This window comes from Balaenoptera ricei, chromosome 11, assembly GCF_028023285.1.
Source record: "Balaenoptera ricei isolate mBalRic1 chromosome 11, mBalRic1.hap2, whole genome shotgun sequence".
In the NCBI taxonomy this organism is placed as follows: Eukaryota; Metazoa; Chordata; class Mammalia; order Artiodactyla; family Balaenopteridae; genus Balaenoptera; species Balaenoptera ricei.
The window spans coordinates 75,013,243-75,026,632 of record NC_082649.1 but is presented as its reverse complement, the minus strand read 5'-3'; the positions used below and the strand labels follow the sequence as shown (position 1 = coordinate 75,026,632).

Sequence of the window (13,390 nt, the reverse complement as noted above, 5' to 3'; positions counted from 1 at the left end):
GCTAGCAGTGGGAGGAGATGGGGTTAAGTGGTAGAAGACCACTCTTATTTTTCCCCACAAAGTGTCTGCTTCTCTATGATTTCTTGTCCTGAATCCAGAGTAGAAATGGTTCCTTTGACCTCTTGTTAATTCTGCCACATTCTGATATGCATGGATGATATGCTAGTCTTGATATATAATTGTTCCATTAAGAATGGAAATAGATGCATGTGTGTGTGGCATGTGATGTGATGTGTGTGTATTACAACAGAGTAAGTATGGCCGTCTAGTGTTCTCAAAATACACTGAAAACATCTTCAGACTATAGACTGCAAAAAAGCCACTTCAGGGAAAATCCATCAGGTCTTTCATTCTGCTGTCTATTTTAATACTGACAGCAGTAGTTTTCAGAGCAAGTGGATTTTTAAAAACTACATTTTTATTTTCCATAGGAATTTTTTAATTGTTTAAAAACTTTTCTAACTTACAGACAGTTGCAGATTATCTTACAAAAATTGCTGTGTAATGCACCAAATTCTTTCTTCTTTTTCTCATTTAGGAATTTTCATTAGAGAAATCCATGCATACAATGATGGGAACTTGGGATGATATTGCTTTTCATATAAGTCTATATCGTGATACTGGAGTCTGTATTCTTTCTTCAGTAGACGAGATTCAGGCTCTCCTTGATGATCAAATTATAAAAACTCAGACAATGAGAGGCTCACCTTTCATCAAACCATTTGAAAAGGAGATCAAGGTATGTTAAATATGATAGTCAACTCCTGGTCATTTATAGAAAGTGCAATCTTATTACATACATGCTCTTGTGAAAATAAGTCAGTTTGTTGGATAGCTTTGGTGAAATACAGAAACAGATAACTTAAAATTAATGTGAAAATATATAGAACAGATGAGCCATTAACTCTAATGATTTTTAAAAGAACAAATGATATTTTTATTAAGAAAAATATTCTCCAATGACAGTGATATATTTGGAAGGAAAACGGTATTATTTAATCTAACTGTAGACAGCCTAGACCCTGTTTCATGCTATATTCTTTATTTTTTTCCACTTTACTGAGTATTTTATTGACATAAGCTTTGACCGAGAAGCATAAAGTTTTCAAAATGTCTTTTCTTATAGGCAGAAAATCAATCTGGTTATTTTAATAAATATAATTGTGCAAAATGGTAGGCTGAGCAGTTAAAGAATATCTGCTGTCATTATTTAGTGGATGTGGGGCAGGAAAATGGTGTTGAACATGGAGGAGAAAAGAAGAAACAAATTTTCAACACTGGTAGTGCTATAAGGAAATGGTATTAAAGTGAAAGAACCAATATAATAATTTTGAGTTTATGCAGGAGTGTTACGTTATAAAACAAAATAGACCTTGGGCATTTCTTATTTTTTTTATACAATTCAATAGCAGATAAGACAAAACATGAATTTTACACTCTGAATTAAAAGAAATATTTTCTTCAAAGGGCAATAAATAAATTCTCATTTAAAGATTGTTTCAAGTTGATGCTAATCTTTCTCTTTTTTTTTAACATCTTTATTGGATATAATTGCTTTACAATGGTGTGTTAGTTTCTGCTTTTTAACAAAGTGAATCAGCTATACATATACATATATCCCCATATCTCCTCCCTCTTGCGTCTCCCTCCCACCCTCCCTATGCCATCCCTCTAGGTGGACACAAAGCACAAAACTCCCTGTGCTATGTGGCTGCTTCCCACTAGCTACCTATTTTACATTTGGTAGTGTATATATGTCCATACCACTCTCTCACTTCGTCCCAGCTTACCCTTCCCCCTCCCCGTGTCCTCAAGTCCATTCTCTACATCTGTGTCTTTATTCCTGTCCTGCCCCTGGGTTCTTCAGAATCATTTTTTCTTTTCTTTTTTTTTTAGATTCCATATATATGTGTTAGCATACAGTATTTGTTTTTCTCTTTCTGACTTACTTCACTCTGTATGACAGTCTCTAGGTCCATCCACCTCACTACAAATAACTCAATTTCATTTCTTTTTATGGCTGAGTAATATTCCATTGTATATATGTGCCACATCTTCTTTATGCATTCATCTGTCAGTGGACACTGAGGTTGCTTCCATGTCCTGGCTACTGTAAATAGAGCTGCAATGAACATTGTGGTACATGACTCTTTTTGAATTATGGTTTTCTCAGGGTATATGCCCAGTAGTGGGATTGCTGGGTCATATGGTAGTTCTACTTTTAGTTTTTTAAGGAACCTCCATATTGTTCTCCATAGTGGCTGTATCAATTTACATTCCCACCAACAGTTCATGCTATATTCTCATAACTTGTAGTGAAGTTCTATATACTATACTTTATATTTGGGAACAAATAGCTTGAGGGTCTTTTAGAATAATTAATGAAATATTGTCCACTTGACAAAAACAAATGATATTTGAGACTGTAAGATTATTTAATGTCCTTATAGTTGATGTGGGTAAGTGCACAAAGCAAATAAATTATAATAACTAATAGTTTTATAGGTAGTATCAAAATTCAAACTGGAGACTATATAAAATGGGGAAAAGAGCAACAACAAATGGATTTTTTCCCCTGATATTTATTGACTTCTAAATGTATGCCAGATACTACTCTAGGGGTTTTACATTTATTAACCCATATAATCCCCATAGCAGACCCTCAAGGTAGGCACTGTTATTATCAGTAGTCATAGTTAAGGGAACCAAGGCATAGAGGGATAGGTAAGTTACCCAAGTTCACACAGCTAATAAACGACAAACCTGGAATTCAAAAAAGGCAGTTTGGTTTTAATTTAAGCATAAATAGTGTATTTATAGGACATCTTGGCTTTCAATATTTGGAGAAGACAAAGAGTTGTGTTCTTCCAAAAAGACATAAAGCTGCACATTTTCCCTTGAATCAGGCTGACCTACCCTTTCCTGGTAAGATATTATGCTTTTGCTGATATTTCTTGTTTAACAAAGGAGAATTTACAAGACAAGTTTGAAACCTCTCTTAGAGCTTTTAAAACAAAAATATGAGGCCAATCTCTTGATATATATATAGGACCTTAGGCCATATATTTAAGAAACAAAGAGCTTATATGAATGATCTTTGGCTAATGAAATACCTTATGGAATCTAGGAGATCTGTGACAATAAGGAAGACTCTTTCCCCCAAATGCATTGATGTAGAGCACGGTTTCTCAACCTGGCTCTAATGACATTTGGGGCTAGATAATTTTTTGTTGTGGCGGCTGTCCTGTATATTGTAGGAAGTTTAGCAGCGTCCACGGCCTCTACCCACTAGATATTAGTAGAACTCTCACCCCACCAGTTGTGACAAATGAAAATGCCTCCAGACATTGTCAAATGTCCTTTGGGGTGGGGGCAAAATAGCCCCTAGGTTGATAGCTACTGGTGTAGAGCAGGATGTATTCCTGTATGCTTTCTGGACATGGGACAGTTCACCTAGAGATTAGGAAATTGTTCTAAATAACTACAGTCATTTGCAATTGTGAGTTCCAATGATTTAGGAAAACTTCAGACCTCCTAGAGTTTTTCAAAGCCCATGTGAGACACTATAAGTGACTTTGAGCTGTTTTGCATTGATTCAAAAATAACAATAAATTTAAAATACATATTCCTTGCTATGATTTATGGGTTTTCTTTAATAACTGGAACTTAGTATACTATGCTTTTCATTAAGGCCTGGGAGGACCGTTTGATTCGAATTCAAGAAACAACTGATGAATGGTTAAAAGTACAAGCTCAATGGCTGTACTTGGAGCCAATTTTTTGTTCTGAGGATATCATGCAACAGATGCCAGAAGAAGGGCTTCAGTTTCAGACAGTAGACAGACATTGGAGGGATATCATGAAGTTTTGTACAAAAGATCCAAAGGTGAAGTGTTTGTTTTCTCTGTTTCAAATAAAGGGGAACCTTTATTTTTGGCAATTACAGAAAGCATTTGGCTTTTTTTCCAAGTACAAAAATAAAACCTGCTCATTGTATACAAACTGGAAAGCTCAGAAAAATATAAGAAAGCATAGATAATTTTACTTTTCAATTCATAAGATACACTACTCATAACTCTTTAATATGTATAGTGGAGCTGCTTCAAACATTCATTTAACTCACTTGGCTTCTACTATGTATACTCAGTGATCCCTCTTATAAAAATAAATAGTAAAATAAAATAAAATGAAAAAAGCAAGAGGGTGGGAGAGAGAGAGACAGAGAGACAGAGAGAGAGAGAATGAATACAAACGAATGAGTACTGCATGTGATTCACCTGAGTTTCTACTCAATGACTCTATATGCTTGGGGGTGATGGGAAAAAAGAGTCAGCAGTTCTCTCAGTTGGTTTCACTTGCTATGTGTCTCTCCTAGTGAGTATAGCACCTTGTTGAGTGTGATTTTAATGTTGAAAGACAGACCATGTATTTTTCATACACATAGTATACAAAGTTCATAGATACATATATCCACTTTTTAATCTGGTATTCAACTTAAGAAATAACGATGTGTTTCAAAGCTGGATGAAAAAGTAGCTGTGCTGAGGACTTCCCTGGCTGCACAGTGGTTAAGAATCTGCCTGCCAATGCAGGGGACACGGGTTGGATCCCTAGTCCAGGAAAATCCCATATGCTGTGAAGCAGTTAAGCTGGTGCACCACAACTACTGAGCCTGCACTCTAGAGCCTGCGAGCCACAACTACTGAAGCCCGCGTGCCTGGAGCCTAAGTTCCGCAACAAGAGAATCCCCCGCTCGCCACCCACGCACAGCAACAAAGACCCAATGCAGCCAAAAAAAAGAGAAAAACTAGCTGTGCTGAACTGTTGAGAGTCAATAGTACTGAAATTTATGAGTTTCAAGGATTTCCTTTACATGTTGACTTTAGAACCGTTGTAAGACATTATTTCTCATAGAACAGAAGTCAGCAGTTTTTTCCTGCAAAGGGCCACATGGTAAATATTTTAGGCTTTGTGAGACGTACAGTGTTTTTTGTAACTACTCAATTCTGCTGTTGTTGCAGTAAGAAAGTAGCCAAAGACAATATGTAACTGAATGGATGTGTCCGTGCTACATCAAAACTGTTTATGGACAACTGACAGACATTTTCATTTCATTTCATGAAATGTTATTCTTCTTTTAATTTTTGAACCTTTTAAAAGTGTAAAAATAATTCTTACCTTGATGGCCATGTAAAAACTGGCAGCATGCAGAAGCAAGAAGAGCTACAATCCTGCAGCCTGTGGAACAAAAACCACATTCACAGAAAGATAGACAAGATGAAAAGGCAGAAGGGCTATGTAACAGATGAATGAACAAGATAAAACCCTAGAAAAACAACTAAATGAAATGGAGATAGGCAATCTTCCAGAAAAAGAATTCAGAATAATGATAGTGAAGATGATCCAGGACCTCGGAAAAAGAATGGAGGCAAAGATCGAGAAGATTCAAGAAATGTTTAACAAAGATCTAGAAGAATTAAAGAACAAACAAACAGAGATTAACAATACAATAACTGAAATGAAAACTACACTAGAAGGAATCAGTAGCAGAATAACTGAGGCAGAAGAACAGATAAGTGACCTGGAAGACAGAATGGTGGAATTCACGGTTGCAGAACAGAATAAAGAAAAAAGAATGAAAAGAAATGAAGACAGCCTAAGAGACCTATGGGACAACATTAAATGCAACAACATTCACATTATAGGGGTCCCAGAAGGAGAAGAGAGAAAGGACCCCAGAAAATATTTGAAGAGATTATAGTCGAAAACTTCCCTAACATGGGAAAGGAAATAGCCACCCAAGTCCAGGAGGCGCAGAGAGTCCCATACAGGATAAACCTAAGGAGAAACACACTGAGACACATAGTAATCAAATTGGCAAAAATTAAAGACAAAGAAAAATTATTGAAAGCAGCAAGGGAAAAACGACAAGTAACATACAAGGGAACTCCCATAAGGTTAACAGCTGATTTCTCAGCAGAAACTCTACAAGCCAGAAGGGAGTGGCATGATATACTTAAAAGTGATGAAAGGGAAGAACCTACAACCAAGATTACTGTACCCAGCAAGGATCTCATTCAGATTCGATGGAGAAATCAAAAGCTTTAGAGACAAGCAAAAGCTAAGAGAATTCAGCACCACCAAACCAGCTCTACAACAAATGTTTAAGGAACTTCTCTAAGTGGGAAACACAAGAGAAGGAAAAGACCCACAAAAACAAACCCAAAACAATTAAGAATATGGTAATAGGAACATACATATCGATAATAACCTTGAATGTAAATGGATTAAATGCCCCAAACAAAAGACACAGACTGGCTGAATGGATACAAACAAACCCATATATATGCTGTCTACAAGAGACCCACTTCAGACCTAGGGACACATACAGACTGAAAGTAAGGGGATGGAAAAAGATATTCCATGCAAATGGAAATCAAAAGAAAGCTGGAGTAGCAATACTCATATCAGATAAAATAGACTTTAAAATAAAGAATGTTACAAAAGACAAGGAAGGACACTACATAATGATCAAGGGAACAATCAAAGAAGAAGACATAGCAATTATAAATATATATGCACCCAACATAGGAGCACTTCAATACATAAGGCAAATACTAACAGCTATAAAAGAGGAAATTGACAGTAACACGATAAGAATGGGGGATTTTAACACCTCACTTACACCAATGGACAGATCATCCAGACAGAAAATTAATAAGGAAACACAAGCTTTACATGACACAATAGACCAGATAGATTTAATTGATATTTATAGGACATTCCATCCAAAAACAGCAGATTACACTTTCTTCTCAAGTGCACATGGATCATTCCGAGGATAGATCACATCTTGGGTCACAGATCAAGCCTCGGTAAATTTAAGAAAATTGAAATCATATCAAGCATCTTTTCTGACCACAACGCTATGAGATTAGAAATCAATGACAGGGGAAAAAATGAAAAAAACACAAACACGTGGAGGCTAAACAATACGTTACTAAATAAGCAAGAGATCACTGAAGAAATCAAAGAGGAAATCAAAAAATACCTAGAGACAAATGACAATGAAAAAACGATGATCCAAAACCTATGGAATGCAGCAAAAGCAGTTCTAAGAGGGAAGTTTACAGCTATACAAGCCTACCTCAAGAAACAAGAAAAATCTCAAATAAGCAATCTAACCTTACACCTAAAGGAACTAGAGAAAGAAGACCAAACAAAACCCAAAGTTAGCAGAAGGAAAGAAATCATGAAGATCAGAGCAGAAATAAGTGAAATAGAAACAAAGAAAACAATAGCAAAGATCAATAAAACTAAAAGCTGGTTCTTTGAGAAGATAAACAAAATTGATAAACCTTTAGCCAGACTCATCAAGAAAAAGAGGGAGAGAACTCAAGTCAATAAAATTAGAAATGAAAAAGGAGAAGTTACAACTGACACTGCAGAAATACAAAGGATCATGAGTGATTACTACAAGCAACTATGTGCCAATAAAAGGGAAAACCTGGAAGAAATGGACAAATTCTTAGAAAAGCACAACCTTCTGAGACGGAACCAGGAAGAAATAGAAAATATAAACAGACCAATCACAAGCACTGAAATTGAAACTGTGATAAAAAATCTTCCAACAAACAGAAGTCCAGAACCAGATGGCTTCACAGGTGAATTCTATTGAACATTTAGAGAAGAGCTAACCCATCCTTTTCAAACTCTTCCAAAAAATTGCTAAGGAAGGAACACTCCCAAACTCATTCTACGAGGCCACCATCACCCTGATACCAAAACCAAACAAAGATACTACAAAAAAAGAAAATTACAGACCAATATCACTGATGGATATAGATGCAAAAATCCTGAACAAAATACTAGCAAACAGAATCCAACAACACATTAAATGGCTCATACACCATGATCAAGTGGGATTTATCCCAGAGATGCAGGGATTCTTCAGTATACACAAATCAATCAATGTGATGCACCATATTAACAAATTGAAGAATAAAAACCATATGATCATTTCAATAGATGCAGAAAAAGCTTCTGACAAAATTCAACACCCATTTATGATAAAAACTCTCCAGAAAGTGGGCATACAGGGAAACTACGTCAACAAAATAAAGGCCATATACGACAAACCCACAGCAAACATCACTCTCAATGGTGAAAATTTGAAAGTATTTCCTCTAAGATCAGGAACAAGACAAGGACGTCCACTCTCACCACTATTATTCAACATAGTTTTGGAAGTCCTAGCCACGGCAATCAGAGAAGAAAAAGAAATAAAATGAATACAAATTGGAAAAGAAGAAGTAAAACTGTCACTGTTTGCAGATGACATGATACTATACATAGAGAATCCTAAAGATGTCATCAGAAAACTACTAGAGCTAATCAGTGAATCTGGTAAAGTTGCAGGATACAAAATTAATGCACAGAAATCTCCTACATTCCTATACACTAATGATGAAAAATCTGAAAGAGAAATTAAGGAAACACTCCCATTTACCACTGCAACAAAAAGAATAAGATACCTAGGAATAAACCTACCTAGGGAGACAAAAGACCTGTATGCAGAAAATTATAAGACTCTGATGAAAGAAATTAAAGATGATACCAACAGATGGAGAGATATACCATGTTCTTGGATTGGAAGAATCAATATTGTGAAAATGACTATACTACCCAAAGCAATCTACAGATTCAATGCAATCCCTATCAAATTACCAATGGCATCTTTTACAGAACTAGAACAAAAAATCTTAAAATTTGTATGGAGACACAAAAGACCCCAAATAGCCAAAGCAGTCTTGAGGGAAAAAAATGGAGCTGGAGGAATCAGATTCCCTGACTTCAGACTATACTACAAAGCTACAGCAATCAAGATAATATGGTACTGGCACAAAAACAGAAATATAGATCAATGGAACAGGACAGAAAGCCCAGAGAGAAACCCACGTACCTATGGACAATTAATCTATGACAAAGGAGGCAAGGATATACAGTGGAGAGAAGACAGTCTTTTCAATAAGTGGTGCTGGGAAAACTGGACAGCTGCATGTAAAAGAATGAAATTAGAACACTCCCTAACATCATACACAAAAATAAACTCAAAATGGATTCGAGACCTAAATGTAAGACTGGACACTATAAAACTCTTAGAGGAAAACATAGGAAGAACAGTCTTTGACATAAATCACAGCAAGATCTTTTTTGACCCACCTCCTAGAGTAATGGAAATAAAAACAAAAATAAACACATGGGGCCTAATGAAACTTAAAAACTTTTGCACAGCAAAGGAAACCATAAACAAGACGAAAAGACAACCCTCAGAATGGGAGAAAATATTTGCAAATGAATCATCAGACAAAGGATTAATCTCCAAAATATATAAACAGCACATGGAGCTCAATATTAAAAAAACAAACGACCCAATCCAAAAATGGGCAGAAGACCTAAATTGACATTTCTCCAAAGAAGACATACAGATGGCCAAGAAGCACATGAAAAGCTGCTCAACATCACTAATTATTAGAGAAATGCAAATCAAAACTACAATGAGGTATCACCTCACACCAGTTAGAATGGGCATCATCAGAAAATCTACAAACAACAAATGCTGGAGAGGGTGTTGAGAATAGGGAACCCTCTTACACTGTTGGTGGGAATGTAAATTGATATAGCCACCATGGAGAACAGTATGGAGGTTCCTTAAAAACTAAAAATAGAATTACCATATGACCCAGCAACCCCACTACTGGGCATATACCCAGAGAAAACCATAATTCAAAAAAACACATGCACCCCAATGTTCATTGCAGCACTATTCGCAATAGCCAGGACATGGAAGCAACCTAAATGCCCATCGACAGATGAATGGATAAAGAAGATGTGGTACATATATACAATGGAATATTACTCAGCCATAAAAAGGAACAAAACTGGGTGATTTGTAGAGACGTAGGTGCATCTAGAGACTGTCATACAGAGTGAAGGAAGTCAGAAAGAGAAAAACAAATATCGTATATTAACGCATATATGTGGAACCTAAAAAATGGTACAGATGAACTGGTTTGCAGAGCAGAAATTGAGACACAGATGTAGAGAACAAACGAATGGACACCAAGGGGGGAAAGTGGTGGGGGGTGGGGGTGGTGGTGGGATGAATTGGCAGATTGGGATTGTCATGTATACACTGATGTGTATAAAATTGATGACTGATAAGAAAAAATGAATAAATAAACATTAAAAAAAAACACTGGCAGCACAGTGTATACAGATATCAAAGCATCAAGTTATATGTCTTAAATATGTACAATTTTTATTTGTCAGTTATACCTCATAAAAGCTGAAAAACAAGAACAACAAAAAAGAAACTGGTAGCAGACTGGATTTAGCTCATGGGATGTAGTTTGCCAACTCATACCATAGATTGTTTATAGTTGACAGTCGTTAATGCAAAAATTAAATCACACACCAACCTAGCAGACTCTTCCCACATCATTCAAAACAATGTAGGAGAAATGAAAATATGCATGACAATCATAATTTCTCATTTATAACTAGCATCTTTGGATAAGAATATTTGTGATTTATTGAATTCTAATAGTTTTACATTATAAAAAAATTTCCTGACAATTTTCATAAACGTTTTGACACCTTAACATTTTTGACATATAAGTTAATGTTTAGGTCTTATCACAATATCTGATATATAAGTGCTGACCTGAACGAATTGGTCTCTTTTAGGTTCTTGCTGTTACTTCTTTAACAGGTTTACTGGAAAAACTGCAGAACTGCAATGAACTTTTGGAGAAAATTATGAAAGGCCTTAATGCATATCTTGAAAAAAAACGACTTTTCTTCCCTCGGTATGATGGATAATCAATTGTGCTATAATTAAAGCATTTTCTGATGTGTGATAAATTATAACTAAAACTTTTGTATTTGCATGTTTTTCCCTAGTTTTTTCTTCTTATCTAATGATGAAATGTTAGAGATTTTGTCAGAGACCAAAGATCCACTTAGAGTTCAGCCTCATTTAAAAAAATGCTTTGAGGGCATCGCTAAATTGGAGTTCCTTCCCAATTTGGACATTAAAGCCATGTATAGCTCCGAAGGTGAGCGAGTGGAGCTGATTACACTTATTTCCACGTCTGCAGCGCGAGGTGCTGTGGAAAAGTGGCTCATTCAAGTAGAAGATTTGATGCTCCGGAGTATTCATGATGTGATCGCTGCAGCCAGGCTGGTATGTTTCCTAGGATTTAATGTATATCCTATATTCTGTAAATGCTTTCTTTTAGGAGGTTTTGAATGGGTACCAGTAAATGAACACTTAAGGTCTTACTATTTTAAGCCATTTATTATTTTCTTTACTCTTTGTTCCTAACATTATTATTAAAATAATAATAGTAGTAAGAATTGATAATAATATGTGATTAAGTGCTACAAAAGAAAAAAGGTGTTATGAGAAAGAATAATAAGGTGTATATAATTTAGAATGGGGGAGGTGGGTTGCTAGTGATAGGCTCTTAGAGAAAGTAAAATTGAAACTGAGACCCAAAGGATAAGTAGGATGTAACCAGATAAATAGCAAATGGGAGAGCACCTAAGTATCCTGTGTAAAGCCCCTGAGATAAGAAAGAACCTCAGACATGGGTGTTAAATGCATGATCTAGTTTACTTATTGCTATTTACACTCAAACAATTACTTAAAAACTCAAAATGAGATGAACAAACATTAACGGAGGATCTATAATATTTGAGAGAAATATAACACGTAGGCACTACCTGTATCTCACTTTTGCTAATTCAATTAACCTAATCTTGAATGATAAACTTCAGTATATTTCTTCCTTTAGGATCACAAAGGAATAGTTGTGTAGTAAAAATGTCATTTTAAAAGGCTTTGCAGCCTTATATCCAGCAACTCACTCTATATGAGTGAGGAATCCTTTTTCCTTCACCAAGAGCCCTATGAGAATCATCTTCTTGCAGTGACTATTCTGTTCAGCTTCAATGTTCCTGCAGATAAATCTTGACTTTTTCTCTCCTTTTTTCTATTTATGATTCCAAACAAACTAAAACACATAGGAAAGAATCAACATTATCCATGAAAGTATTTCCTTAATCCATATAGAAATTTACCTTCTGTGTACCTAGCAATGGCTCATCAATTCTTCGAAACTCAGCCTTCTTTGAAACTTAGGTTAATTTGTCATTTGCATTTATCTATAAATATTGCTAATAAAATGCATTTTAATAATAGATATTTATATCCTTATGTTTAATATTCTTATATCTAAGATGGTGTCATTGTATTAAAAATATAGTTTCCAGGGAATTCCCTGGCAGTCCAGTGGTTAGGACTCTGCGCTTTCACTGCTGTGGCCCGGGTTCAGTCCTTGGTTGGGGAACTAAGATCCCACACGGCCAATAAAATATATATATATATGAAGTTTCCTTTAGTATCCACTCTTCATACTTTGTTCTGCAGTTGTTTTTTTTCAGTTTTTAATTTGGACCTGCTATTATCATTTACTTTTGAAACAAGTTATTTTTAAAAAGACTACCCCCCCAATAAATCCATTTAAATGCATTTTGAACATAAAAATGTTAGAAGAAATGAAAGTATACTTTGAACCCAAAAGCATAGATTGTTCAATTGTATATAAATGAACAAATATATTATTGTTTAAATTATATATGCTGGTCATACAAGTTTTTAGAAAAGCAATGGATAAATAATACAAGGGTTCTAGCTACTAGGTCAGTTTTCTACTAGATGGCATATTCTTCTTTTCAATTAAATCTTGGTATCAATATATATAACCTATTAGACTGATTTATTTTTTACTTTAATAAACCCTCATATTTCATTATAATAGAAGTAATATGTATTCTTTGTAGAAAATTGACAACTCCCCACAGCAAAGAAACCTAAAAATCCTATGGAAAATAATTTCCAGAAGAATCAATAATCAAATCCTTCCAAAGATAACTGATTATTAACATATTGGTGCTCATCTTTCCATTCTTTTATAAATAAATATTTCAAAAATATGATTTGTAAAAAATTTTCAGGTCTTTTAAATAGTCATCTAAAATTTTTCATGACTACATTCTAGCCTACAAATGTACAAATATTGCACTTCTTTATTGTTAAACATTAAGCTTTTTTCCCCTTTTGTAAACTTTTAAAGTTAGAAATGCATTTTAATTACTCAGGCTTATCCAGAATCTGCAAGAAGAGACTGGGTTCGAGAGTGGCCTGGCCAAGTTGTACTTTGTGTTTCTCAAATGTTCTGGACCTCTGAGACACAGGAAGTTATAAGTAGTGGGACAGAGGTAAATCATTACCTTAAATAACATTCTTTTTAAATAACTTTCT

The 13,390-nt window shown here is 35.1% G+C and overlaps 1 protein-coding gene across 1 annotated transcript in view; it reads left to right on the top strand.

Moving 5' to 3' along the window:
• The window catches only part of DNAH12 (dynein axonemal heavy chain 12), a 238,341-nt gene that overhangs the window by 95,208 nt on the left and 129,743 nt on the right, over positions 1-13,390 (top strand). Inside the window, exons 19-23 of the mRNA XM_059939970.1 lie at positions 539-739; positions 3,692-3,886; positions 10,750-10,871; positions 10,966-11,248; positions 13,228-13,347. Coding sequence (XP_059795953.1) covers positions 539-739; positions 3,692-3,886; positions 10,750-10,871; positions 10,966-11,248; positions 13,228-13,347 — 921 coding nt within the window. The remainder of the gene's footprint in view (positions 1-538; positions 740-3,691; positions 3,887-10,749; positions 10,872-10,965; positions 11,249-13,227; positions 13,348-13,390) is intronic.